This window comes from Carassius auratus, chromosome 21 (genome assembly GCF_003368295.1).
Source record: "Carassius auratus strain Wakin chromosome 21, ASM336829v1, whole genome shotgun sequence".
Lineage (NCBI taxonomy): Eukaryota > Metazoa > Chordata > Actinopteri > Cypriniformes > Cyprinidae > Carassius > Carassius auratus.
This window is the reverse complement of record NC_039263.1, coordinates 24789411-24816601: the sequence shown is the minus strand read 5'-3', so window position 1 is coordinate 24816601 and position 27191 is coordinate 24789411. Positions and strand designations below refer to the sequence as shown.

General features: G+C 36.9%; 2 protein-coding genes across 2 annotated transcripts in view; both read left to right on the top strand.

The window, feature by feature from the left end:
* LOC113039073 (lysosome membrane protein 2-like) overlaps positions 1-16000 on the top strand; it is a 23167-nt gene extending 7167 nt beyond the window's left edge. Inside the window, exons 3-12 of the mRNA XM_026196969.1 lie at positions 1592-1739; positions 1817-2011; positions 3074-3165; positions 3258-3377; positions 6392-6570; positions 10055-10173; positions 10279-10352; positions 10435-10486; positions 10568-10720; positions 12888-16000. Of these exons, the coding sequence (XP_026052754.1) occupies positions 1592-1739; positions 1817-2011; positions 3074-3165; positions 3258-3377; positions 6392-6570; positions 10055-10173; positions 10279-10352; positions 10435-10486; positions 10568-10720; positions 12888-12995 (1240 nt within the window). The 3' untranslated portion in view covers positions 12996-16000. The remainder of the gene's footprint in view (positions 1-1591; positions 1740-1816; positions 2012-3073; positions 3166-3257; positions 3378-6391; positions 6571-10054; positions 10174-10278; positions 10353-10434; positions 10487-10567; positions 10721-12887) is intronic.
* A 3019-nt stretch (positions 16001-19019) lies between these two features.
* LOC113039064 (RAB6A-GEF complex partner protein 1-like) overlaps positions 19020-27191 on the top strand; it is a 35318-nt gene continuing 27146 nt past the window's right edge. The window contains exon 1 of the mRNA XM_026196940.1: positions 19020-19160. Coding sequence (XP_026052725.1) covers positions 19020-19160 — 141 coding nt within the window. The remainder of the gene's footprint in view (positions 19161-27191) is intronic.

Below are 27191 nucleotides of genomic sequence, written 5' to 3'. Positions count from 1 at the left end.
TGCGTAGGGAAGACTCAGACTCATCCACTTACACAGGACCAGAGAGACTGAGCACCAGAGAGAAGCACAATTCATCTTCCAGCGTTTTATTGCTCTCTAATTTGAGATTGAGAGTTAAACTAACAAAACCTCACAACGTTACCAGTAGTTATGATGTTAAACAGCTGCTATCTAAAGATATTGTTGGACTAATATTGCAACATTTGTGTAATCTCCATAAATTACTCTCTCTGCATTATGTAACTTATTGTTTCTTAAGCATCGATCCCATCATGCATCTGAACATATATGTATTTAAAAAGGGTCTAGAAAGGTTCAAATATACATATTAATATATATATATATATATATATATATATATATATATATATATATATATATATATATATATATATATATATATAAATCTTTAAGATAAATTAATAAAAAATAAATGTAGCTAAATAAATGTATAAAATATAAATATTACCTATGTTTTTTTAAATAAATGAATATATTTTAAGATATTATCAAAAATAAATATTATTTAAATATCTAAAGTATTTTTTTAATTATTTGAAAATATTATAAATTTTTAATAATAATATATATTTTTAAAAACATATTTTTATTTAAATATTTAATATATATATATTTACATGATATGTAAAAATTGATAGCCTGAATGCACTGTAAGTTGCTTTGGATAAAAGCGTCTGCTAAATGCATAAATTTAATTTAATTTTAATATATATATAGTTAAAATAAAATTAAAAAAATTATAATATATATATATATATACAAATACAAATAAAATAAATAAAATACAAATATAAAATATATATAGTTAGTAGAGTTATTATATTATATTATTATTATATTATTATTATATTTACTTATACATAAATTATAAAATTAATTGTGTGTAAATTAAAATCTTAAATGTAACATTTGCTGGTAAATACTGCCAGCGTTCAGCCACCTCTGCTATTTTGCATATACTGACTGTCTCCACTAAAGAATGTGTGTGTGTGTGTATTATTAAATGCAACGCTGCGCTGGTTGTGATGTTTGATCAGGATGTTTGCAGTCATGCTCTCCTCATGTCGGCAGGTTTATCATGTCACACCCTAAACAAATATCAAAGTCTGTGCCGTTAACGCTTCACCAAGGACAGTTCAGCGGCCTGACCTGTATTTCTCTGCACGGCTTGTTTGCTCAGAGCTTGGGTAATTCAGAGCAAACAGAAAACACTCCGGCAGGAATCGATACACTCTCGAAACATCTGATCTTGATCCGTAGAGACTGAAACATGAATCATTGACATGCAAATATCATATATTATGCATCACATCCTGTCCTCCTGCATCATTTATTCTGTCCTGCAATCATCATTTGCTTTATTCAGCTGTGTGCCTCATTCTGCAGTGCTATCGTTTTCATTTAAATGCTGTTTTGCTGGTTTCATGCGTATTGCACTAGAACTATGTTATATTATATTCCTGAAATGCTGTTTTACTGGTTTGGAGCTCATCTTCATTCACTGGTTCTGTACACAATGCCAGTTAAAGATGTAATGTGTTATTTGTGCTCAACTCGTCTTGTGCTCCAGACAGTACAGGCCCAAACGCAACGTGACGTTTGTGGACAACGAGACGAAGGTCTCAGCTTATACAGTCAAGAGTTTTGTCTTCTTGCCTGAGAAATCAGTTGGAGATCCGAAGGTGGATGTGGTGACGACGGTGAACATCCCAGCCGTGGTGAGTGTATGTGTGTGTGTGTGTGTGTGTGTGTGTGTCCGGTTGATCTGATCGTCAGGTTCTGGTTTCTCGAGCAGGCCGTGATTAATCGGATCAAAGGCCTGGGTTTCTGGGTTTCCTCCGGTATCTCTATGTACATGGGCTCCATCGGCACGACTCTGTTCATGACACACACCGTGGAGGAGATGCTCTGGGGCTTCAAGGACCCGCTCCTCACCAGACTCAAAAGCATAAAGCCCGACACAGATGAGTACTTCGGTCTCATGATAAACGTGAGTCTCAGATCACACACACATCTGAGGATACTTCTCCAGTAACATTACTCACACACACACACACACACACACATGCACACGCACGGACACACTCACTCTCTCTCTCACACACACACACACACACACACAAACACACACACTTAGACACACACACACACACGGACACACTCATACACACACACACACAAACACACACACACACACACACACATGCGCGCACGCACACACACACACACGCACGGACACACTCACTCACTCTCTCTCACACACACACACACACACACACACTTAGACACACAGACACACATACACAAACACACTTACACACAGACACACACACACACACACACACACATGGACACACTCACACACACACACACACACACACGGACACACTCAGACACACACACACACACATGCGCGCACGCACACACACACACACACACTTAGACACACACACACACACGGACACACTCACACACACACTCACACACAAACACACACACACACACACACACACACTTAGACACACACAAACACACATGTGCGCATACACACACACAAACACTTAGACACGCACACACACACACACACACACACACACAAGAAGATGTCTTGTGTGTATCTGTTTGTCCTCAGAGATTAATTAATGTATTAATTATTTTTATACATTTATTTAACAAATGCATGTTTTAGAAAAAAACTATAAAATTAATGTTTTATTATTTAGTATGATTTATTATTGTTATACAATATATTTATGTTTATTAGATTACTGTAACATATATATATATTTTTAAAAATGTTACATGTATATATTATTTTAATAATGTTTTGAATATGTATATTTAATTAATGAATAATACAATTAATGCAAATGAATAAATATTGATGAATTAAATTATATTTTTGTTATCATTATAAATATTTTAGTATTTTATAAATTAATATATTATGATTTATTTGATGAAATAAGTTAGAATTGTTTCATAATATAATATAATTAAAACAGATGTAGTATTTGTATTGTCATATCTGTCTCATATCTGGGCTGTTCAGAAAAACGGCAGTAATGACGGTGAGTTCGTGTATCACACCGGAGCGCAGAACTACATGGACTTCGGACGCATTTTCACCTGGAATGGAGAAAAGTACAGTCTCCGATTCTCCTGAATATCCTGAATATCATATTTCACGAGGCACAGCTGGAGATGATCGATGGCTGATGTGCTTTGTGTCTCAGGAAGCTGTCGTTCTGGAGAACCAACCAGAGTAACATGATCAACGGCAGCGACGGGAGCGGCTTCCACGCGCTCCTGAGCAAAGAAGAGCGGCTCAACGTCTTCTCCCCTGACCTCTGCAGGTACAGACACAGACACAGACACAGACAGAGGTTCAGACGACTCCATCAGCAGTGTATTAATGCAACTCCGTTAGTCAATGATAGCAGTGCTGTGGCAACATCAGTTCTTGTGCTAACTCTGATGTGTGGAAGAGCTCATGTCGAAATGAAGCCTTTGTCCAGGATGACCTTGCGTCTGGTCGTGTTATGGACAATAGAGCATGCAGCTGAAGTCCTGAAGCGGTTCTCATCTGCCGTTCCTGTGGTTATTTATTTCTGAACGCTGATGTCAGTGTGTGTTTGGCAGCACGTGTGTCTCTCGATCAGAACAGGATCAGAAATCACCTGCCATCCGGATCTTCAGAACATGCTGAAATATAATCAATAACGCAGCTTTTTCATGGGAACTTTATAAAATTTAGTACATGAGGATGCCAGTGTCTCTTCCGCTGCTTATAATAATCAATATTTAATATTTTTATTTATAATAGTATATTTAAATATTTTTAGAATTTATATTTGATTATAAAATGTATATTTAAAAATGTAGGCTATTGAAATTAAATATATATATATATATATATTTAAATTAAATAGCTGCTAATTATTTTACAATATAGAACAGAATATATTACTTGAGTACACCACAACGAGTTTTATATTAATTTTGATTCACATATTATTCATGATATATATAATATGAAAAATTTATTTTCATTTCATTTTTTTTTATATTTCCAGTTTTAATTTGATTTTCAATTTTAGTATCTTTTTTATGTGATTTCATCATTTTTGTTAATATTTTGTTTGTTTTTTATATTCCTATTAAAGTAAAAAAAAAATCTGTTTTAATTTTATTTCATTTTTTATTTCCAATGTGTAATTTTAGTGATTTAACATAAGGTATTTCTATTTTTCGTTTATTTATTTTTTTTATTTTTTTTGTGCATTTAAAGATTATATTTAGTTTTATTCCAGCAGTTAACAAAATCGTTTTGGTTTGAGTTAACAATAACCCTGCTGTGGATCATTTCAGAAATGCTAGTTTCTCTTAATAAATCTTATTTGGACACAGTCAGCTCTTTGAGCTTCTAGATTTTAAACAGTCCTTCTGTACACATGTGCATTATTTCACCATAGTTCATGTTTGTGTTTCAATCCTGGATAAACCCAGTTTAGATCTGAACACACAATAATACTCCAGTTGCTTCTATATGAACATATCAAGTATAATTGACATATATCCACACCATAATGACACGGCCTTAGTTAAAATGTCTTTTTAAGATAAGCGGGGCTGGTTTTAGAACAGTAGTTGCTGATAATCTTGGGTTGTTATTAGCCGCAGTGGTGATTTACTGTAACTGTTGGAGGAGCTGAAGATAATGATCATGAGATAATGTGTGGAAACGCAGAAGTGCTGAGTCAGTAGATGTGTATTCATCTGCTCGACCTCTCCTCCACTGATGAGAATCAGCTTCAGACTGAGCCGAAGGTCTGATCCTTATGACTTCCTGCCTGACCGTTAGTCTTTACTCCAGTTCTCTCTAATATCATTACAGGAATATTCTGCGGGATGGGATTTTACAATAAGCATGCCGTTTTAAGCAAGAGAATAGTAACACTTTACACACAGGAATCAAGGAGTTTATCTGTTTTATTACTTTTCGTTTAACTCAGAAATATTCAATGTAGTATGACATTTTATTTTAATAATTATATTTTATTTATTTAAAGTATTGTGGTTTAGATTTTAACTGTGATAAAGTAAATGTATAAAATGTATAGGCTTAATTGTGTAATTTTATATAATGCATTATTTATTTATTTATTATTTCATTTTTATTTTTTATTCGGACTTCAGAGTACTGTCATAAACATTTTAGTTTCCCCTCTGTGCTTTTTTAAAAGGTACTTTTAACTTTACAAAATGAATTAGTAAATATATATATATATATATATATATATATATATATATATATATATATATATATATATATTTATTTATTGTCAGGTCTATTTTTAACAATTTTCTATTTATTTATTTATTTATTATTATTATTTAAAGCAATGCAGTTCTGTTTTTATTTCCCCTGTGTATGTTAGAGGGTTTTAAAATCTTTTTTTATGTTACTGTAACCTTTTATTTGCCTTTTAGAAACTTTTAAATAATTTTATCAAACGTATTTCATATTTAATTGGTATATAATCTATTATCTGTTACTTGTTTGTTTGTTTATTTATTTAACATTTAAATGTTATTTTATTTAAGAGTAATGTGGTTCAGCTTTATATTCAGTATGTTTGGTTTTTGGAATCTTTTCTAAATATATATATACTTATTAATATATTTTTATACAATGCATTGTCATCTACTTATTTATTTAACATTTAGGATGTATTTTGGGTATTCCTCTTCAGTTTCCTCTCTGTGTGTGTCAGCTGATGAAGAATGGCGAGTGATGCACGCTTTTATTTTAATACACCATATAATATCTGTTCTGGCCTTCCTTTGACCTTTGACCTGAAATCCAGCTGACCTGTCCGTCTCACCCTGATCTCTGTTTTCAGTGGGAACTGCCCTAAACTGCCCGTCTTGTTCGGTGCAGAAAGAATCTGGTGTGTTCTGCCGTCACTCGTGTTTTCTGAAGAACAGACTCTGATCTGGAAGGTTTTCAAGACACTTTTAACCTAGTCGAGTGTGAGCGGCGGCCCTTGGCTTAGTGTGCTGTCCTTGTCCTTTTCCACTGACTCCTCACCTGGATTTTTTAGGGAAAGCCGGCCGCAGAAGCTGAGTGTGTAACCTTTGTACACGGTTTAATCATGCTGCGGTCGGTCTGGAAAACTCCTTTCCTCTAATCAGAATCAGCTCAGAAACACGCTTGATCACAAGACCGCTGTTTGTTACTCAGCTTTTCCTGTCCATTAAAAGCAGGTTTCTGAATGCTTACTCAGTAGTGAACACTGAATATTGAACACAGGCTCAGGGGTCAAAGGTCGTGTTCAGCGTGTGTTGTTATGTGACTCTTGTGCAGGTCCATCCACATGCGCTTTGAGAAGGAGGTGGAGGTGAAGGGCATCCCAGCGTACCGCTTCACACCGCCCCGAGCCGTGTTTGCCAGCGCCAAGAACAACCCGGAGAACGAGGGATTCTGCCTGACGCCGAACAACTGCCTAGACGACGGCGTGATGGATGTGTCTGTGTGTCGGAAAGGTGCGCTAATGTCTATATGTGATTTACACGTACATGAACACAGCTCACATGCATATGTTTCATTTAATATTCAATTTCATTCTAATTTCCTTTAAACATTTATTTAATTGTATACTTTAATTATTGCTAATCGGCATTCTTATGCAGTTACTATGGAGTTACTAGGCTGTTATAAATATTTTAGGCAGTTGTCTTGGAGTAGCTTTGATGTTTTGTTGTTTTGTTGATGTTTCAATGCAGTTGCTTGGGCGTTTAAAGTGTTTTAGGCTGTTGCTATGCAGTTGCTAGGGTGTTCTGAGCCTTTAAGGCTGTTTCTATGCAGTTGCTAGGGTGTTCTGAGCGTGTTAGGCTGTTGCTATGCAGTTGCTAGGGTGTTCTGAGCTTTTTAGGCTGTTGCTATGCAGTTGCTAGGGTGTTCTGAGCCTTTAAGGCTGTTTCTATGCAGTTGCTAGGGTGTTTTGAGCGTTTTAGGCTGTTTCTATGCAGTTGCTAGGTTGTTCAATGCAGTTGCTAGGGTGTTTTGAGCGTTTAAGGCTGTTGTTATGCAGTTGCTAGGGTGTTCTGAGCGTTTAAGGCTGTTGCTATGCAGTTGCTAGGGTGATTTGAGCATTTAAGGCTGTTGCTATGCAGCTGCTAGTGTGTTTTGAGCGTTTTAGGCTGTTGCTATGCAGTTGCTAGGGTGTTTTGAGCGTTTTAGGCTGTTTCTATGCAGTTGCTAGGGTGTTCAGTGCAGTTGCTAGGGTGTTTTGAGCGTTTTAGGCTGTTGTTATGCAGTTGCTAGATTGTTCTGAGCGTTTAAGGCTGTTGCTATGCAGTTGCTAGGGTGATTTGAGCGTTTAAGGCTGTTGCTATGCAGTTGCTAGTGTGTTTTGAGCGTTTTAGGCTGTTGCTATGCAGTTGCTAGGGTGTTTTGAGCGTTTTAGGCTGTTTCTATGCAGTTGCTAGGGTGTTCAGTGCAGTTGCTAGGGTGTTTTGAGCGTTTTAGGCTGTTGTTATGCAGTTGCTAGATTGTTCTGAGCGTTTAAGGCTGTTGCTATGCAGTTGCTAGGGTGATTTGAGCGTTTAAGGCTGTTGCTATGCAGTTGCTAGGGTGTTTTGAGCGTTTTAGGCTGTTGCTATGCAGTTGCTAGGGTGTTTTGAGCGTTTTAGGCTGTTTCTATGCAGTTGCTAGGGTGTTCAGTGCAGTTGCTAGGGTGTTTTGAGCGTTTTAGGCTGTTGTTATGCAGTTGCTAGATTGTTCTGAGCGTTTAAGGCTGTTGCTATGCAGTTGCTAGGGTGTTCTGAGCGTTTTAGGCTGTTGCTATGCAGTTGCTAGGGTGTTTTGAGCGTTTAAGGCTGTTGCTATGCAGTTGCTAGGGTGTTTTGAGCGTTTTAGGCTGTTGCTATGCAGTTGCTAGGGTGTTTTGAGCGTTTTAGGCTGTTGCTATGCAGTTGCTAGATTGTTCTGAGCGTTTAAGGCTGTTGCTATGCAGTTGCTAGGGTGTTCTGAGCGTTTAAGGCTGTTGCTATGCAGTTGCTAGATTGTTCTGAGCGTTTAAGGCTGTTGCTATGCAGTTGCTAGGGTGTTTTGAGCGTTTTAGGCTGTTGCTATGCAGTTGCTAGATTGTTCTGAGCGTTTAAGGCTGTTGCTATGCAGTTGCTAGGGTGTTTTGAGCGTTTTAGGCTGTTACTATGCAGTTGCTAGGGTGTTTTGAGCGTTTTAGGCTGTTGCTATGCAGTTGCTAGGGTGTTTTGAGTGTTTAAGGCTGTTGCTATGCAGTTGCTAGGGTGTTTTGAGCGTTTTAGGCTGTTGCTATGCTGTTGCTAGGGTGTTCTGAGCGTTTAAATCTGCTGCTACACAGATCTGACACGAGCACATTCCTCATCTCGTCCTTCTGTTTTTTATGTTGAACACATGCCACATTTCTGAGCACAGAGATCTGATGGTGTCCCAAAAGCCACTAAAACACACACACACAGTCTGTGAAGAATGAGGACTTACCCGAGATGTGTTATTAATCCCAAAAAGCTCATCAGAACTAAAGTTTTACTAAAGTGCTTCTTGCATGTCCAGAATTATCTTTATCTGTTTTAAGCAGCTGTAAATAAGTGTTTCTGAGGATTTTTAGTCTGTTAGGGACTTTCTTCATGTCAGATGTGAAGATATATATTTGAATCTAAATGGATTTTGAGTACTAGATTGATTCATGAAGTGAAACATGCACACATAATAACTGCTGGCCTTCCTCTCAGATCTGTGTGTGTTTGATTGCTCATGTGAGCATCAGCACATGATTACAATATTGCCAAAGCATTCAAGTGCTGACATATTACAGGTGTATAGGGCTGAAAAACTTCACCTCTGTCGCAGTCACGCAGGAGTCTGATTTCCCTGCTGTGTTGAGAACAGAGGCGTTAAATCATCTGGGTTACTTGCAGTCACTCCTGATTGTTTTCATGCTCGAGGATTTCCTCTGGTCTTCTCGTGAGACGATGTTCGTCTTTACCATCATGACAGGATGAAGCTCTACATCTCTCAGGGGGCTTGTATCAGAGAAGGCATTAAGACAAAGGAGGAGACGTCATTTCTGCTGTTAGACGACAAAACATTCGTGATGACAGATGTTCTGTGAGTTTAGAGGACATCCTTTTATCTGACGAGGTCACAGACTTCTGAATAAAGAAGAGTCTGGAACAGTGGCCTGTGTGCTGCATGATGCTGAACAGTTTATTTAGTCTTTTGAGGAGGTCATGCAGAAGGTCATCTAGGTGATTAATCATATCGCACACTGCAGAAATAGTGTGTATAGTATGTTGTTCTGAGCATAATTCTGTAATTCCGTAATACATGAAACTAAATACCAGATTTCACTCTATAAACACATTAAAAAGTATTTATTTTTTATTCACTTAATAGGAACAGCACATATTCATGAATATACAATATGTAAACACTGGATTTATGAATATATATATATTATTTTTTTCAGAAGTCTCTTCTGTGTAGTCAAAATTTCTGTAAAACACACACACACACACACACACACACATATATATATATAAATATATATATAGTCATTTATTTGTTTGCAATAACCATTTTTTAAAGAAGTCTCTTGAGTAAAAGTGATAATATTGTGAAATATTACTATTTAAAATAGCTGTTTTCTAAACAGAAATATTTTACAAATAAATATATTCTTGTGATGCAAGTTAATTTAATCATTTAATGTCTATTTTATATTATTAATTTTTACCTTAATCATTACTTATTTTACGACGATAATAATTAAACATCATGAAAATAATGTCATGTGAAAAAAATATTAACTTGTAATTTTCATCATGCAGTATAAGAGTTTTTAATTTCAACAAAGGAAAAATCTGAGAATCTGAGTTTGGGAATCCATGGACTGATCAAATGTATGTCTTGACTGCAGTGCAAGTGTCTTTGGATTAAAGCATCAGAAAAAGACAGTGATTTTGTGGTGTAATTGTGTCTCAGGTGCTCCTGTCGTCGTATCGTTCCCTCACTTTCATCTGGGCGCTGAGAAGTACGCCAAAGCCATCGATGGCATTTCTCCGGTGCACGAGCGTCACCAGACGTTTCTGGATCTGAACCCTGTAAGATCTGCTGTGCTGTGATTGAAGTGCTGGTTATCATCAGTGTTTGTGATATAACTGGTTCGATGGCTTCAGTCTGGCTCAGATCTCCTGGTTTCTCCTCAGACTATGGGAGTGCCTGTGCGTGCCATGAAACGAGCGCAGATCAACATTCATCTCGAGAGAGTGACCGGCTTTCCGTGAGTGGTGCTTTCCTGTCCGATATATTTAATCGTGTGTTGATAAACAGTCGTGAGTGTCTGTGTCCTTTCTTTTCTTCAGTTTGACCAGGAATCTCAACAGCACCATCTTCCCCATTCTGTTTCTGAATGAGGTGAGCGTCAGAAGTGGATGATTAATGACCAACGCTTTCGTCTCCTGTAAACCGCCGGGTGTTTTTCTGCTGTGTTTGCAGTCGGTGGTGATTGACGACGTCTCGGCGGCGAGGATTCAGAAGCTGCTGCTCATCGTGACTCTGGTCTCTTATTTCCCGCTCCTCATCGTGGCTCTGGGAGTCATTCTGCTGCTCGTCTGTATCATTCTTGTCATCCGCTTCAATCAGAACAAGGTAATACAACCACACACAACACCCTGTCTGAACGTCTGTGTGTGAGAAACTTGAGACCTTTCAGAAAAACCCATTTTTCTCCACTTTCCCACCAAAGTGAAACCCTAAAATGTGTCAGCTCGGTTCAAACACACTAAGGCTGCCGTCAAACCAACAAAAACATGTTCTGAGGTTTTCACATTTAAGAAATGTTACAGAAAACATTGAAATGCACTATATACAATCTTTTAATCGTAGAAACGATTTATGGCTTCACTTTGTGCTCGGAATTATTAGATTAACTAGCATTTGGATGTAAATGTCATCTGTCTAGTGCCGCTCGGTTATTTACAGAAATGTATGATATTTATTCCTTTAGATCAAGATTGATATTGCCATATATATTGGTGCATTTTTCTCCAGATCTGCAATATCAGTTTACACAAAAACAACAAAAGAGGTTATTGGTACACATTATATTTTAGCTGTGATGGCTGTCTCGGTTTACATTCACAGTGTTTTTGGAAACCATGTACATTTTAACAAATAGCAACATCTAAATAGAAACATTATTATTTTGCTTATTTTTTAATTCAATTATTAATATATAAAGACTGAAATATTACTGTTATTACTTAGTCAAATAAAATATTTATATAATTTATTTTACACTTCACTTTTAAACATGAATCATTAATTAGTATGTGAGTAGTGCAGCATCCAAATTCAAAGTACTTCTGCTGAGATTCTGAAGTATGCTTACAATGAACAACACACACAGTTTGGGAATCGCGAATCATTTGAGTCAGTTTGGGAGTTCGGAGCGGGATCGCGAATCATTTGAATCAGTTCGAGAGTTCGGAGCTGGTTCGCGAATCATTTGAGTAAGTTTGAGAGTTCGGAGCGGGATCAGTGCGGTTTCGCGAATCATTTGAGTCATTTCGGGAGTTCGGAGCGGGTTCGCGAATCATTTGTGTCAGTTTGGGGTTCGCGAATCATTTGAGTCAGTTCGGGAGTTCAAAGCGGGTTCTCGAATCATTTGAGTCAGTTCGGGAGTTCAAAGCGGGTTCTCGAATCATTTGAGTCAGTTCGGGAGTTCCGAGAGGGATCGCGAAATCATTTGAATCAGTTCGGGAGTTCGGGAGTTCGTAGCGGATTCGCAAATTATTTGTGTCAGATCGGGAGTTCGGAGCGTGAATCATTTTAATCAGCTCTGGAGTTCGGAGCGGGTTCGTGTATCATTTAAGTCAGTTCGGGAGTTCAAAGCGGGTTCGCGAATCATTTGAATCATTTCTAGAGTTCGGAGCGGGGTCGCGAATCATTTGAATCAGTTCGGGAGCTCGGAGCGTGAATCATTTGAGTCATTTCGGGAGTTCGGAGCTTGCGAAGTTTTGAGCAGGGTCACGAATCATTTGATTCAGTTTGGGGTTCGCGAATCATAGCTGTATATGCATAGGCATTTTTAACTAATTTAGTAGCTAGTTCTAATTACGTTTTCCAAGCGTGTTTAGGTGTGATATGTGAACTCGTATTTTTTGTTTTAATGATGTGCCTTTTAACAGTATCAAGTATATTCAAAAACTAAACAAATCGTGCCTAAAAAGTGCACGCATCTAGGCTAATGTAAAGTTACATGATGAAGTCATACTAGTGCGCGTGTGCATCTTGAGTGCGTTCTTTCACTGCATTATTCGTGTATTCAAATGCATTTATGAATGCATGTGAATGATCACAATATTCAAGATATGGGGGTTAGAAAATGTTATATGGGGGTCATATATTTATATCATTTTATGTAGTTAATCAATATCACACGAAGAGTGCCATTTAAGTTTTTCTCCAAAAATCTGCATGATTAAAATGTGATATTAAGTTACTACAAACAATAATTTAATTTCAAATACAAAATGTTCCAGAATAATGTAATATATGAATGAATAATAGCCTAAAGAACTTTTGTGCCAAAAGGGTTCTTTCTTGTCATTATAGAACCTTTTTAGCATAAAAGGTTCTTTGGAGTTAAGTAAAAAACCCTATGGTTCTATATAGAACCCCCTTTTTTCTAAGAGTGTGTTGTACTCGAGTACATGAACTTGTAGTATGTTCTTGTACTTGCAAGTGTATTTCATACTAGTAACACGCACACACACACTAAATCAACCTTTTGTGTTTTCTTTCTTTCTTTAAGCCGTCTGCGAAGAAAGACACATCATATGCTCCTGTAAGCGACAAAGCGGACGATCAAGACGAGAAAAATGGCACTTATATCGGCCTGACACCTGTGGACGAGTCTTAAGCAGCTGTGTGTGTGTGTGTCACAGATGCTGTCACTCTCAGAAGAGCAGTGTGTGTGTGTGTGTGTGTGTGTGTGTCAGTCGTCTTGATTCACACACAGATTTCTCAGGACTGACGCTGTGAGCAAACGAGCATCTGGATGAAGGACTGAAGAACACACACACTTCAGGCTCATTCAGCATCTGTTTCCTTTCATATTTGAACACTTTGAGCCAATTTAAAGCTGCTGTCAGTGATTGTTTAGGAGTATCACTCATCAAATGTTGTGAAATCACGTCACACTCGATTCTGACTCAAGTGACACCCGCATCTCTTGCTGTCCGTTTATTACTCGTTACTTAGTGAAATTAAGATTTATGTATTTGAATTGCATGTAAAATATGGCTTATATTGTTTTAACACAAACTAATATAAACTTAATGTAATGCATATTGGTCAGTCAAACACAATGAGGTCAGATTTCTGAATGAAATGAAAAATAATTAACTTTTTGAATTTATTAGATTTTATTTAAATAATCTTTTTTTTTTCTAAATGCATTTATACAAAAGTTAAAACATCAGATATGATTGTGGAACAAGCAATATTCAGTTAGTTTGAATGCATGAGATTTAAACAAGTTGATTTATTGATGTTAAATATATAAAGCTGGTTACTTGTATTGTGTATTTAGAACACATTCTGTTTATTTGTGCTATTACAGAAATCTGACTGGCTTCATTTATACATGACGGACATATATGCATCACATTAAGTTCTTTGGTTTGGTAAAACTGAGTGATTCAAATGTTAAATGCAATTCATATACAAACAAATTTAATTTAGTTTTTTTTTTTTTAAGAGTGAAGGGGAGTGGCCTGTTTTTTTTTTTTTTTTTTTTTTTTTTTGCCAATCAGAAACCCTGTCAGTCATTTTGCATGTTCAGATTTGCAGGCCTCGGTTTGGTGGGCGGGGTTTGATACAGAGGGCGTGTCTGTCTTAGCAGGTGGAGTTTGATATAAAAGGTGTGTGTGTGTCTTTTAGTGGGAGGAGTTTAATAGGGGCTTGTGTCAGTGGGCGGAGCTTGACACAGAGGGTGTGTCTCAGTGGGTGGAGTTTCTCATACAGAGTGTGTGGCAGGGTTTGTCATATAGGGGACATGTGTGTCATTTACTGGGCGGGGTTTAGCTCAGAAGGCGTGTGTGTGTGATAGTGGGCGGAGTCAAGGGCGTGTCCGATTGAAGCTGATAAGCTCCTGAAATCACTTGCAGCACCTTTAACAATCAGACACTATGTTCAGAACTTATAACCTCTTAAAAGGCCAAACAAAACAACTTTATATTCGTGTTACCAAGTGGTCCGTTCACACATGACGTGTTCCTGCATTAAACAGCTGGACTGAGGTCAGTGCAACAGAACAGAAGCAGTGATACACAAACATTAACGCAAGCGTCCGGTGTGAACAACCCACATGTGACTGAACCTGCTGTGCCTTTAGTTACAAACCACTGCGTTGATTTAATTCAGTTAAGAGCTGACATCTCATCACTGTGCCTTGATTTCAGAAGTGTACAATACTAAAGTTACGACTGAATAATTCAGTATTTGTTGATCTGATGTTGTGGAATATATCACTACCAGTCAAAAGTTTTTGAACAGTATGTTTTAAGTCTGCTCACTAAGCCTGGATTTATTCAATCCATTTTTACCATTTTCTGTTCGAATACATTTATTATCTAATTTATTCCTGTGATTCCATCAATACTCTAGTCACATGATCCTTCAGAAAACAATCTAATATTCTGATTTATGCGTTTTAGCTTTTTATTTCAGATAAATACTGATCTTTAGATTTTTCCATTCATCAAAGAAACATGAAAAAATAATTCTCAACTCTTTTAAATATTGCTAATAATAATAATAATAAGAAGAAGAAGAAGAAGAATTTTTTTTCTTGGGCAGAAATCTATTTCTTAAAGATCAGGTGACTGTGAGTTATGAGGTGAGTTATGATGCTGAAAATGTAACTTTCATCACAGAAATAAATTACATTTTAAAATATATTCACATAGAAAGCAGTTATTTTAAATTGTATTATATTATGTATTTTAGATCAAATGAATGCAGGCTTGTTGAGCAGAAGAGAATTAATAAAAAACATAAAAAGAAACTGTTGAGTTGTAGTGTGATCTCAGGTCTGCAGTCTGTCGATGTGATCTTTGATCCTCAAACACTGAACACAGACGCTGTCTGAATGATTTTACAGGAGAGGTTTGTTAGTATTATTAGATTGCAGGATTGTAATGCGATTGCAGTTCTTGTAGTGTTACTGAACTAATACAGAAGTATTTTGAGCGGTTCAATCTGTATGTTCTCGTGGTTTAGCGCACAGAATCACACGCATGTTTTGCCATGTTACTGTTTAACGTGTTAATACTGGCTTTCCTTAAACTAGATGCTTCGGTGCAAAATCATAACATAATAACCTCTTCTCATTACTCAAGGTATGTATTATCATATTGCACTAAAATCCACGATATTGAATCTAATTCTGAAGCTGCACGTTTAACGCACTGTGTTTTTCGAGATGGTCACTGGGTTCGATCTCTGAGCCATTTTATTTGAGGTTTCTGATTTATTTTATGTTGTTATATTGATGTGCCAGACATGATTGAGATCAATCAAAAAAACGAATATTGCACTCAACTTTGATTCGCTTGGATGTGAATGGAAATAAAAAAAGATGTTTGAGTTCAAATGCTGGTGTTTAAGACTGAATGTAACGTGGTTTAAAAGTGTTTGGTGTCAATTCAGGTGTAGCTAAATAAAGCTGAATCTTGCCTTTATCTGTGTATGAACTGAACTCAGTGGCCTTGCATCTTCCAACACAGACTGTGTCTTCTGCATCTGTCCGGCTCGTAGATTTCTATATTCAGACTGCACAAATAATTGTACAGTTTTGTATATAAATGAAGACTTCTCCTGTGGATTTATAAGAAATTTCAATAAAAGTCTTTTTGAAAAGCACTTCTTTGGTTAGTTTTTCTATATCATGTGTTTTTAATAGCTTTGTATCATAAATATTTACAATATACATATAGTAAAATGTTAATAGTAGCGTATCCTTAAATGGTAAATCTAAACTGACTGGTTTTATTTAAGTTGCATCACTGAATCATCCTAAACAAATTCATTCATAAAAATATATATAATAATGATAATAAAAAAAAACTAATAGTTATGGGTTAAATCGGTTAAAAATAACTCTTTTAACTAACAGTTGCAGGTTAACGCTTATTGCAGATTACATGAGACATTGTTTTTGATATGTAAGCTGTTTTGGATGAAAACAAAAAGAATAAATGTAAATGTAAATAGTGCAAATGCATGTTGTCATAAATTTGTATAGTTCAGCTAAATTTTATGTCTTTTTAATTACTGGGTTAGGGTTAGGGTTAGGTTTAACCCTAGGTTTAGACAGAACTTTTTATTTTATTTATTTTATTTTGTTCTGTGGGTGTCATTGCGAATTACTGTATACATACATAACTATTTTATTTTATTTTATTTATTTATTTATTTATTTATTTATTTATTTATTTATTTATTTTATTTTATTTTATTTTATTTTATTTTATTATTATAGTTCTGTGTGTGTCGTTGCTCCTCCCCACCGCTGGGTGGCGACAGTAACATCTTCGCCAGCGGCGTCACTCTGACGACACAATCTCAGCGTCTCACAACAATGTGAGTTTTTCACAGATTGAAGGCTTTTATCGTATTTTTCATTTAAATATGTGAGTATCTGTTCATATATATATATATATATATATATATATATATATATATATATATATATATATATATATATATATGATAAGAACATAAAACTGAAGCGTGTGTTTGTTTCTAGATCTGATTTCTGATTGTAAATAGCGATCATCGAGCTAACAGACCGAATTAATCATGATATTTAAAATGATTGTGAAGATTCAGATGAAAAGTATAAAAAGCAAGCCTGGAGCCCATCATCTCTCCGTTCATCAGCCGCTTTTGGAGTCCAGCAGCTGTGCAGGAGACTCAGAAAGAGCAGAACACTGTTAATCACTCATCACTTTAAATCATTTAATAATATAAATGGTTCACCGGGTTCACAGACAAGTCTTAGACTAAAGCTGTTTCAGCTGAAAGAAACTTGCATGGATTGATCTCAGAATAAATCGGTGCCTTCGTTTTGTCTCAAGATGCACACCAGTGATGCTTTTTTTTTCTTTTTGCTGTGGTACATTTATAAAAAAATATTTGAATGTGGTAATTGAGCTAAATCCTAATCCTGGTTTAATTTAAGCCCTGGTCGTATCGTTGTATATTAAGTAACAATTATTATTTAACCCATATTAAATATTATTTTAATATATACATTTAATTATATACTATATTCATAATATATTTATTAAATTATATTTATTAATCGATATATATATATATATATATATATATATATATATATATATATATATATATATATATATATATATATATATATATAATTTTATTAGTATACCTTTAATTATAATTTTTTTTTATGTCTGTATACGTATTTAATATTAATATATGACATATATAATTTTTTTTTAAATGGAAAAAAAACGGAGCGGATTTTCTGTGTTTAACTTAATGATGCTTAATTTAAAATAAATGCTGAATTATTTTATTTGTGGCTGGTTGTTTATTTTCCTGAGGCTTTCAATTGTGAATGATTTTAATGTCAAATAAATCACGTTTACAAATCAGGAAACAATGCAAATATACACTGCCTTTCAAAAGTGTGAAGACTGGAGGAATGATGCTGAAAATACAGCTTTGGTCACAGAAATAAATTATATTTTAAAATACATTAAAATAGAAAACCTGTATTTTAAATTGCAATAATATTTCACAATATTAGTGTTTTTTCTGTGTTTTTGTTCAAGTAAATCCAGATTAGAAGAGACTTCTTTAAAAAAATAAAAATCTTACTGATCCCAAAATGTTGATCTCGGTGAGTGTACATTTTGGACCTGTTTAATATCAAATAAAACAATATAAATAAATACAGTGCTAACTATTTTATTAATGCCTAACACAAGTATAACTCAAAATAAGAACTGATTCAAAACCAAGCTTTTTAAATTCATTTATTTTATAAATACATATTTTTTATAAGTATTTAGACGTTATAATTATTTTTACACAATTTAGTTATTTATATGAGTGCCAATATTAACGCCTGCAGTTGCTCAGTTTCTCCGGCAGGAGGCGCGCGGGTCTGCGCATCGAACCGGACGTTCGAATTCTAACTCAGAGGAACTGACGTTTTACGCCAACATGTTACGTTACGTCATGAATATCAGAAATCGAGCGGGACCAAGAGCAGGCGACAAACTTACTGTGATAATTAAAACTTCCGCTATATAGATATGTGTGTGTGTGTGTAAACCAAAACAATAAAATAAAGTTATGGTTATAAGAAAATGTCAGTTTGTAAAAATCGTTTAAATCCCTGTCAGTGCGATCTAAATTAGTTTTCCGTTAACCGCAGTGTATTGTGGGCCGCTTCGCGCCCTCTTCTGGCGGTAAAGGTCATAACTGCGCGTATAAATCCCGTTCCCGCTCTACAGCGTTCAGAAGCAGCGAGCAGACCGGAGATAAATAAGAGACTAAAGATGGCGACGGTGGAGGATTCACGGGACAAATTCGGATCCAAAACTTCCATTTGGATCACAGAGTCCAGCGGTCCCGTGGCGCAGTGAGAGCCGCGAACCCCGCGACACCGAGCCGACACACGTTACACGGCTTTACTTCTACACTTTCTCGCTCGCAGTCGCAAATAAAGCGGATTTTGGATTCAGATCATCCGAGCTGGCACCGGATCCCGCTGCGATGATCCCGGACTGAACTGAACCGAGTCCGTGTCGAGCTGTAGTTCGGTTCCGGTGGATGGAGGCCGCGGGAGGGAGTCTGTCCGCCCCGGTGTCGCAGTGATTTGGCTCGGAACCGGATCGTGATGTATTTTCTGAGCGGCTGGCCGCGGAGGCTCCTCTGCCCGCTCCGGAGCAGCGAGCGGCCCTTCCTGATCGAGCCCAGCGCGCAACGCTTCTACCTGGCGGTGCTGTCCGAGACCCAGATCAGCATCTGGTTCAGCAGGGTAAGAAACTCCTCAAACACACCCGTGAACCGTGCTTCGAATCGATACATGTGTAAATGCTGGGTAACTCGAAGGTCGTGGGTTCGAATCCCATCGTCAAACTAACTCCCGATCAGTCTATTGTGTCTTTAAAGGTGTGCTGATGTGGCGTAGTGGTTAAAGAACAGGAAGGTTTGAGGTAACGTTGCAGGAATGATGGGTGATGTGGTTAAGTGGTAAAAGATCTGGATTTGTGACCTCCGAATTTAAGAATGGATTATTCAAAAGAATCGGGACTTCAAACCAGCTGGTTAAACTACTTAAAAACTAAGAGTTGTGAACTTTTAGAATCTGGTTAATCTAGTTAAACACTTGAATTACACGTGTTGATTTCTAAATGCAGGATGCTATTATGCTTAGTTGTGTTATTCTTGTGGTTTAGTGGTTAAAGACCAAGATATGAACAATTCCAGCATCTGATTTGTCTAGTTAAACAATTGCTTAAGAGTTTGAAGTGTGTGGTTTAGTGGTTACAATGATAACCTAGTGGATGTAGGTTTGAATGCCATCTGTTTCACACTGCTGTGAATGTGCAGTGTGGAATTGAATTGAATTGTTTGGACACATAGGTACAGATTCAAAGCCATTCAAACCAGATCAGATGGATGATTTCTGATTGATTTGTGTGCGTGTCTGTGCTGTTTGTTGTTGACACGTCTGATGTCGTTGCTCAGTTGGTCAAAGTACAGAAAATCCCCCAGTTTTCCCGAGTTCACAGCATCTCGCATGAGTTTTCAGTTTCAGTTGAACTTGTCTGGACTTGAGTCTTGAGGCGTCGTGGAGACTCTCACCTGTGTGTCAAACGCTCTGTGGAAACACTGTCGTGAAGGTTTATATGAGCGTTCGAAGGAGATTCAGGAAACCAGAACATCAGTTTGTTGCAGAGAGCAAACTAAAGGGCTGCAGATGCAAAGCTACTTGAGCTTTATTTTCACACGTCTCGGTGTTATGAAGAAGTGTGAACTGTGGTCTCTGATGACACTGACAGACAGAACGTGTCTTACTCTGTGACTGATAACTGTTTTAACCCTGAGTAAAGAGTATGAACTCAAACCAGATCTGCCTGATTTAGAGAATATAGGGCTCCTATTATGTTTTCTCTCTCTTTGAATTTTAGTCAGTGTGTGTGTTTGAGCATAAAAAAGATCTACAAAGTTACACAGATCTCAAAGTCAACTCCAAAGGGAGATATTTCATTTTTAAAAAGCCTTTTACAAGAACTACAACAAACGGCGTGACTATAGTAATGTTTTTTTTTTCTTTTTACATCTTCAGAAGACAAAAGCTGAAAAAAACCCATCATCAAGATGTACATGACCTCAAGTGCTTTAGCTGTTTTCATCATTTGTTCACACAGTGCTGATAGTTTTGTGTTCAGTTCCTGTGTAAATCAGTTTTACTATAGTACAGTCTGTACAATCATGCACAGACAGATTTTGACTGATATTCCCTCGTAAGAATAAGACTTTTCCACTCATATATATATATATATATATATATATATATGAGTCAGTCTGTCTGGGAAAATACTTCCAGGTGATCCTTTATACTTCCTGTCTAACAGGAAGTGCCCCCCATGTACTTCCAGACATTAATGCCAGGCTATTCTGTAGCGAGTGTGTAGAGCGTCTCAGACGATGGGAGGGAAATAGAAAGGAATGTGTCTGGAATGTGTGTGTGTTTGTGAAGGTGGAGTTATGAAGCTGGAGAGGAAGAGTTTCTTTTACGACGCACACACATTCTCGTCAGAAGTGCTGAGATCATGCATATCAAAGCGTCTGGTCTTGACATGTCTGCGCGCACACACACACACACACACACACACACACACACACACACACACACTGAACTGACACCTGGTTTGATTCCTGTGATCTGCTGCTGTGAGATCAGAGCGGCACATTAACATCACTCAACAGGACCAGAAACAAGATTTAAAGGGATTCTTCAGCCAAAAAAAAAAACATTTTGCATCATCATTTACTCTTTATTTTGTTCTAAATCAGAAGGACTTTAATTCATTTGTGAAACACAGAAGATATGTTGAAGAACATTGGAAACTAAACGCCACTGACTCTCATTAGAGGAGCAAAAGACACCGCAGAAAGAGTCCAACTCCTGGAGGTTTGAATGAGAGATTCACACTTATTACACACCAGCACTGCAGTGGTGAAATGAATCCTCTCTCTCTCTCTGTGTGTGTGTGTGTGTGTGTGTGTGTGTGTGTGAGATCATATGTCCTCTGTTGTGTAGGAAACTGTAAGATGAGGACTAGAGGTGAGCTGTAAGTCTACAATAACTATAATTATAATAACCTTTACAGCTGCTTTGTGTGAGTTTGCTGTGTGACTGTTTAATTCAAGTCACTGTACATCCACCAATCATGTCATAGAGGGGCGGGACTATCTGTTAGACTGACCAATGACAGACAGCCATCATTTAGTAATTTTTTAGGTAATTTTTTTGTTCTCATTTTGGAGTTCCTGAATGCTGAATGTTCCTGAAAATGTGTTTGTTTTCTGTCTGTTGGCAGTATTTTCTTATTTATGGAGTGATTAAAATAGAAATCCAAAATCTCCTCTGGAAAAACTTTTAGTTCTAATGACAAAAAAAAACCTTGCGTTATTCAATGTTTAGATGTTCTAGATATGTATGATAATTACAACATAATTAATTACATTTCAGAAAACTTGTAATGCAAACTGTAGAAAAAAAATATGGTGATATCGAATTTTTTTTATTTTATTTTTTATTATTATGTTTTTTCCCCTGTACTCCTCCAGTGTTCTGCCTTAGAGAAATGTGAAGCTCCTATTCCTTCAAAAGGTTTTACGCTAGTCATCACAAATAAACAGATAACAGAGCATGTACAATAACAGACCAGACAGTTATTCAAGCTTAGTGAGTGAGTGATCACACTAGACTCAATATTGAAGTGTTAAGAATGATCATTATATTATTCTACACGCCAGCGGATGATAATGGTCTGTTTGTTATTAGCATGCTGCAGTTGTTTTGTCCGTCAATTTTTGTCTGTCAAATTGCACATTTTAATGTTTATTACTAAACTGCATGTTTGTCTGCTAGATAGTGATGTTCATTTTAACTCTTAACCAAGCGTAAGAATTTAGATTTTTTTTTGAGAAACTATAAAATTTAAACCCATTTTGTAAAATAGTCTTAAGCAAAATATGATGCCACTTTCTGCCGTCTTGTTTCTTTTCGTGCAGCACAATTATGATCCGAAACTCTGGATAGGCATCTTGTTGCCTAGTTTTTCCTTTTGTTTTCTTAAGTTATTATTTAAGTTAAAATATATTTCTCATATATGCATGTTTATCATTTTATATATACACACCGTACGCACACACAATGTGTCCATTGATTGTTCCTCTCGTGTGAACTCTGAAGCCTGTCTGACCCCTGAACAAAACGCAGGCTTTCACTAGGAACGACCTTCTCACATACACACACACACACTCTCACTCTCACACACACACACACACACACACACTCTCTCACTCACACACACACACTCACTCACACACACTCGCTCACACACACACACACACACACACACACACACACACACACACACACACTCTCTCACTCACACACACACACACACACACTCTCACACACACACACACACACACACTCGCTCACACACACACACACACACACACACACTCTCACTCACACACTCTCACTCACACACACACACACACACACACACACACACACACACACACTAAAGACAAACGCAGTGTGATTCTGTGGTGTTGGTGTTATATTCTCATGTGTTAGACACTGGTGCACTGCTCTGGTTTATGAGGACACAGATGTGTGTAATGACATGGTACTACAGCGTAAACATGGTTTATGAGGACGCTTCCTGTGTCCCTGTAAAACAAAAGGCTTATAAAGAACGTTTCTGAAATTCAAGAAGTGACCGTAGTTTTCTGTGAGGGGTATGTTTAGGGTTGGTCAGGGTGATAGAAAATACAGTTTGTACAGTAAACCATTACGCCTATGGAGGAGAGTCTCTGTAAACATTGTGTGTGTGTGTGTGTGTGTGTTGAGGTTTCTAGCTCCTCTTTGGCTGAATGAAACCAGCACTTTGCTTCCATTTTTGGGTGTTTTTCTTCGTGGCCAAGCGCTGTTTTCATCCACACATCCGTCTCTCTTCTCCTGATGTGTTTCCCTGCTGCTCTTCACTTCACTGGGAGAGTGTTTTCTGTCTCTGTCGAGCTGTAAGATCAAGACATATGCTTGTAAGATGAAATTAGACTTATTGTTCTTATTCCAGCATCTTATTAAAGGAGTATTCTGGGTTATTCTCAACAGTATTGGCTGTAATCGTCACATTGCAGATTCTTCATACATCAGCAGTGAACATTAAAGGAAGGTCTTGAATAGTGACAGCAGTGACCTGGTTCTGCTCATGTTCTTCAGCTAGTGGAGACATGCACTGATCTAGATCCTCTCTCATCTGTGCTGTTCACGACTCTTTCACCTCTGGGCTTTAAAGACTTCAGTTTCATATTTACTGAACATGTTTTTCTTTTTACTTCATGTAGTTGAAGACAGTGTTTCCAAGCGGTTGTGAGGGTATTCTGAGAGGTTTATAGCACGTTTGAGAAGGGTTTTCTTTTTTCTGTTCATGATGCCAAACTGTTGAAATGCAGTAACTAAGGTGTCATGATCGTTTTAAAGGGGTCATCGGATGCAAAAATCACTTTTCCATGTTGTCTGAACTGAAAAGTGTTTTGACCGTGTGTGTGCACAACCAGCCTATAATGATAAAACTCCACCCAGTGGTTTTTAACAAATCCAGATAGGGATGCACGATATTGGATTTTGGCCGATATTCGATATGCCGATATTTTCTAAATAATTTTGCCCGATGCCGATACCGATATCGATATATATACAAATATATACTGATATATTTACAAATATATACTGATTAGGGATGTCAAATTTCGATTATTTCCATGATCGATCGTCGTTTAAATTAACGATCAATTAATCGATTAATCGTTAACCATAATACTGCAAAATGCGTCTATTGCAGGCACGCAGTCAGCGGTATGACAGGATGTGCAAAAGCCACACACACACACAAAACGCTTTCTCACTTGAATTAAAGAGGTTTTAGTCTGAATAAAATGCTAGTAGCAGGATTATAAAATGAATAGATGCGATTATGATCATTTGATAAAATGAAGAGAGCGCGCCATACTTTTGAGGTCATTTTACTTAGTTGACAGTTTCCAATCCCGCACGGAGAACGCTGAACGCGCATCTTTAAATGGTTTTGTGGTGCTCGTTGTTGTATTTTAAAGCACAATTGCAATGTTTTCAACTGACATTATTGTATAAAATTATCCGAAATGTGGAGCGCGTGTGACTGCGCTGCACATTAAGTGAACTACATCGGCTCTGCTGCACCAAAACACAGTTGCTCACATTAATTTGATCCTGCTGGATTCTGTCCTAGAAAATGTCAGATTTTTAAAAATCCGGCATACAGCGCATTAGATCGTGACAGTGCATGCGTGCAGACGAGGATGAGAGAGCGCGGCTTTGGCTAGATTTATTTGGAGGTTATTGCTCATGTCTCATTCGGCACAAATCGAAATGTTTCCATATTCGCAATGTATTTGAATGTTAAACTATTATTTATAATGTAAACTAGGCTTGTACTTAACACGCATTCGCATATAGACGGAAAAGATGATCCTCTTCATATGAGCAAAAACGTCCTTGGCATAACAGCAGAGTGGACCGGTATACTACGGTCTATTTAAACTGACCAGTGTAACATTTTAATGTTTAGTTGACATTTTATTTTGATAATGAACAGACTGCGATGTAAGTTTGAATCGCTAGAATATACGTGTGCAGCAGGCTCCGGGGCGATCGAAACAGCTGAGACATTAAACAAATATATATATTTTCCGCAAAAGAGTTTACTTTCATTTGTGCACACTCACAATAAAAACAGAAGATTTGTGCTCTTTTAAAATAAAGCAAACAAACAGAATGCGTTGTCATCCTTTTTTTTTTTTTTGTGAATTTATGGAGCGCCCACACTTCTGTTTTAAATCCGTTAATCTTAATTAGCCTATTTAAGTCGGATATATTTCGCATAGCCTATTTAAAAAAAAAAAAACATGAAAACAAATTGTTATTTTTATGTTGGGCCTATTACTTAGTAGGCTATAAATTTTCCTTAAAGCATCCCATTTTGTCCCAGGGCTTAGAACCTGTGCCATAGTCAGGTCCATGCAGAAACTTGTGAACGATGCTCGGCGTCACCGTTTAGTGACAGCAGTGAATGCTCCAGGAATGTGTCGGTCACAGCGCCTATTAATCGCTGTTTTGAATCCAGCAATTATTTATTTAGAAATGATAAGATCTGATTATGACAAGTGTGGTATAAAAGCTTTGTTTATTAGAGGAATAATAGGTTAACTGGAAAATGTTAGATCGCGACCATGCTTTTGGACCCCATAGTCTTCATTTACGCGGCTTTGTTCTGGTTTGCCGGTTGGTCACGAATTTCCACAAATTCAGTATATTTAGGCATCGTTTCTTTTCCTAAATCTTCATAGTCTAACCCTCTAATTTCCCAGGTTTATTTTATTATCTTTCGCTTTTAATAACTGTTTTCGCATCTCTTACTGTGGTAAACATGGGAAGGGAAATTAAAGATTTCATGAATTAAGAATTCGTTCGATTTATTAATTTGTTCCCTTATTTCATTTAAATCATGGGTTATTTAGGGAACAAAATTAATGAAACATGGACAATTGCCACATTAATAATTCGTAGGAATGAATTAACAAGTTGTAGGAATGAATAGACTACCTGTCCTGTCACTGTGTCCCGCAGCCCTGCAAAGCGCACGATATAAAACAGTTATCTGATGAAATGATTAGTAACTACATTTCTATTGCATTTAATGTTGAAGAACTTTTATGTTGTTTCTATTTTAATGTACTTTAAAGTTTAAATCACATTAAAAGCTTAATTTGTACATTGTGAATGAATGATGATGCTTTTATATATCGTCACCGTCACTCACAGCCGCTCGCACGTGTTGAGTGCGCATGAGCCGCACGCAGCCCAACATTGAATCGGTTAACCGACCATCTATAGCCTTAATCGATTGCATCTCTTATCGACAATTAATCGATCATCGATTAATCGTTGACATCCCTAGTATATTTAAACTTTAATTTTACTGAAGAGAAATCCATGTATCTCTTCTGTACTGATTCTACCATAAATTTATTATTTTACAAATGTAGACAGACATTCACATCTGAAAAACAGGTCAATTATTTCACTTGGAGAATATCGGTTTGGCTCATCGGCAGAAATATTCATATCGGCCGATACCGATAATGGTCATTTTAAGCTTTTATCGGCCGATACCGATGTTGTGCCGATATTATCGTGCATCCCTAAATCCAGATAAATAATATCACATCTGTCCATTCTGAGATTCTTGGCTGTGTGATATTGTTTCTGTGCCTTTATCATTATAGCTGTAGTTTGTTCTCTCCTATTCTTTAATATTGAGAACAGTTTTAGAACTGTATCGTATTAGTGATCAGCCTTCAAACTGGCTAGTTTGAAACGCTGATCACTAATACGAAATCCACATCGACCAGCTCTGCCCATCATCTTCCTTGCCAATGTACGGTCTCTGATGAACAAGATGGATGAACTAAAGATCTGGACCCTCACACAGAAATGGCTTATGGACTGTAATGTTATGTTTTTCACTGAAACATGGCTCTGCAACGATGTCCCAAACAGCGTGGTACATATGGATGGACGCTCTTTCTTCAGGGCTGACAGAGTAGCAGCAACCTCTGGTAAAAACAAAGGTGGTGGAGTATGCATTTATGTTAACAAATCATGGTGTAAAGACTCTGTCATTGTTGATACCTACTGCTCTGCTGATCTGGAGTTCCT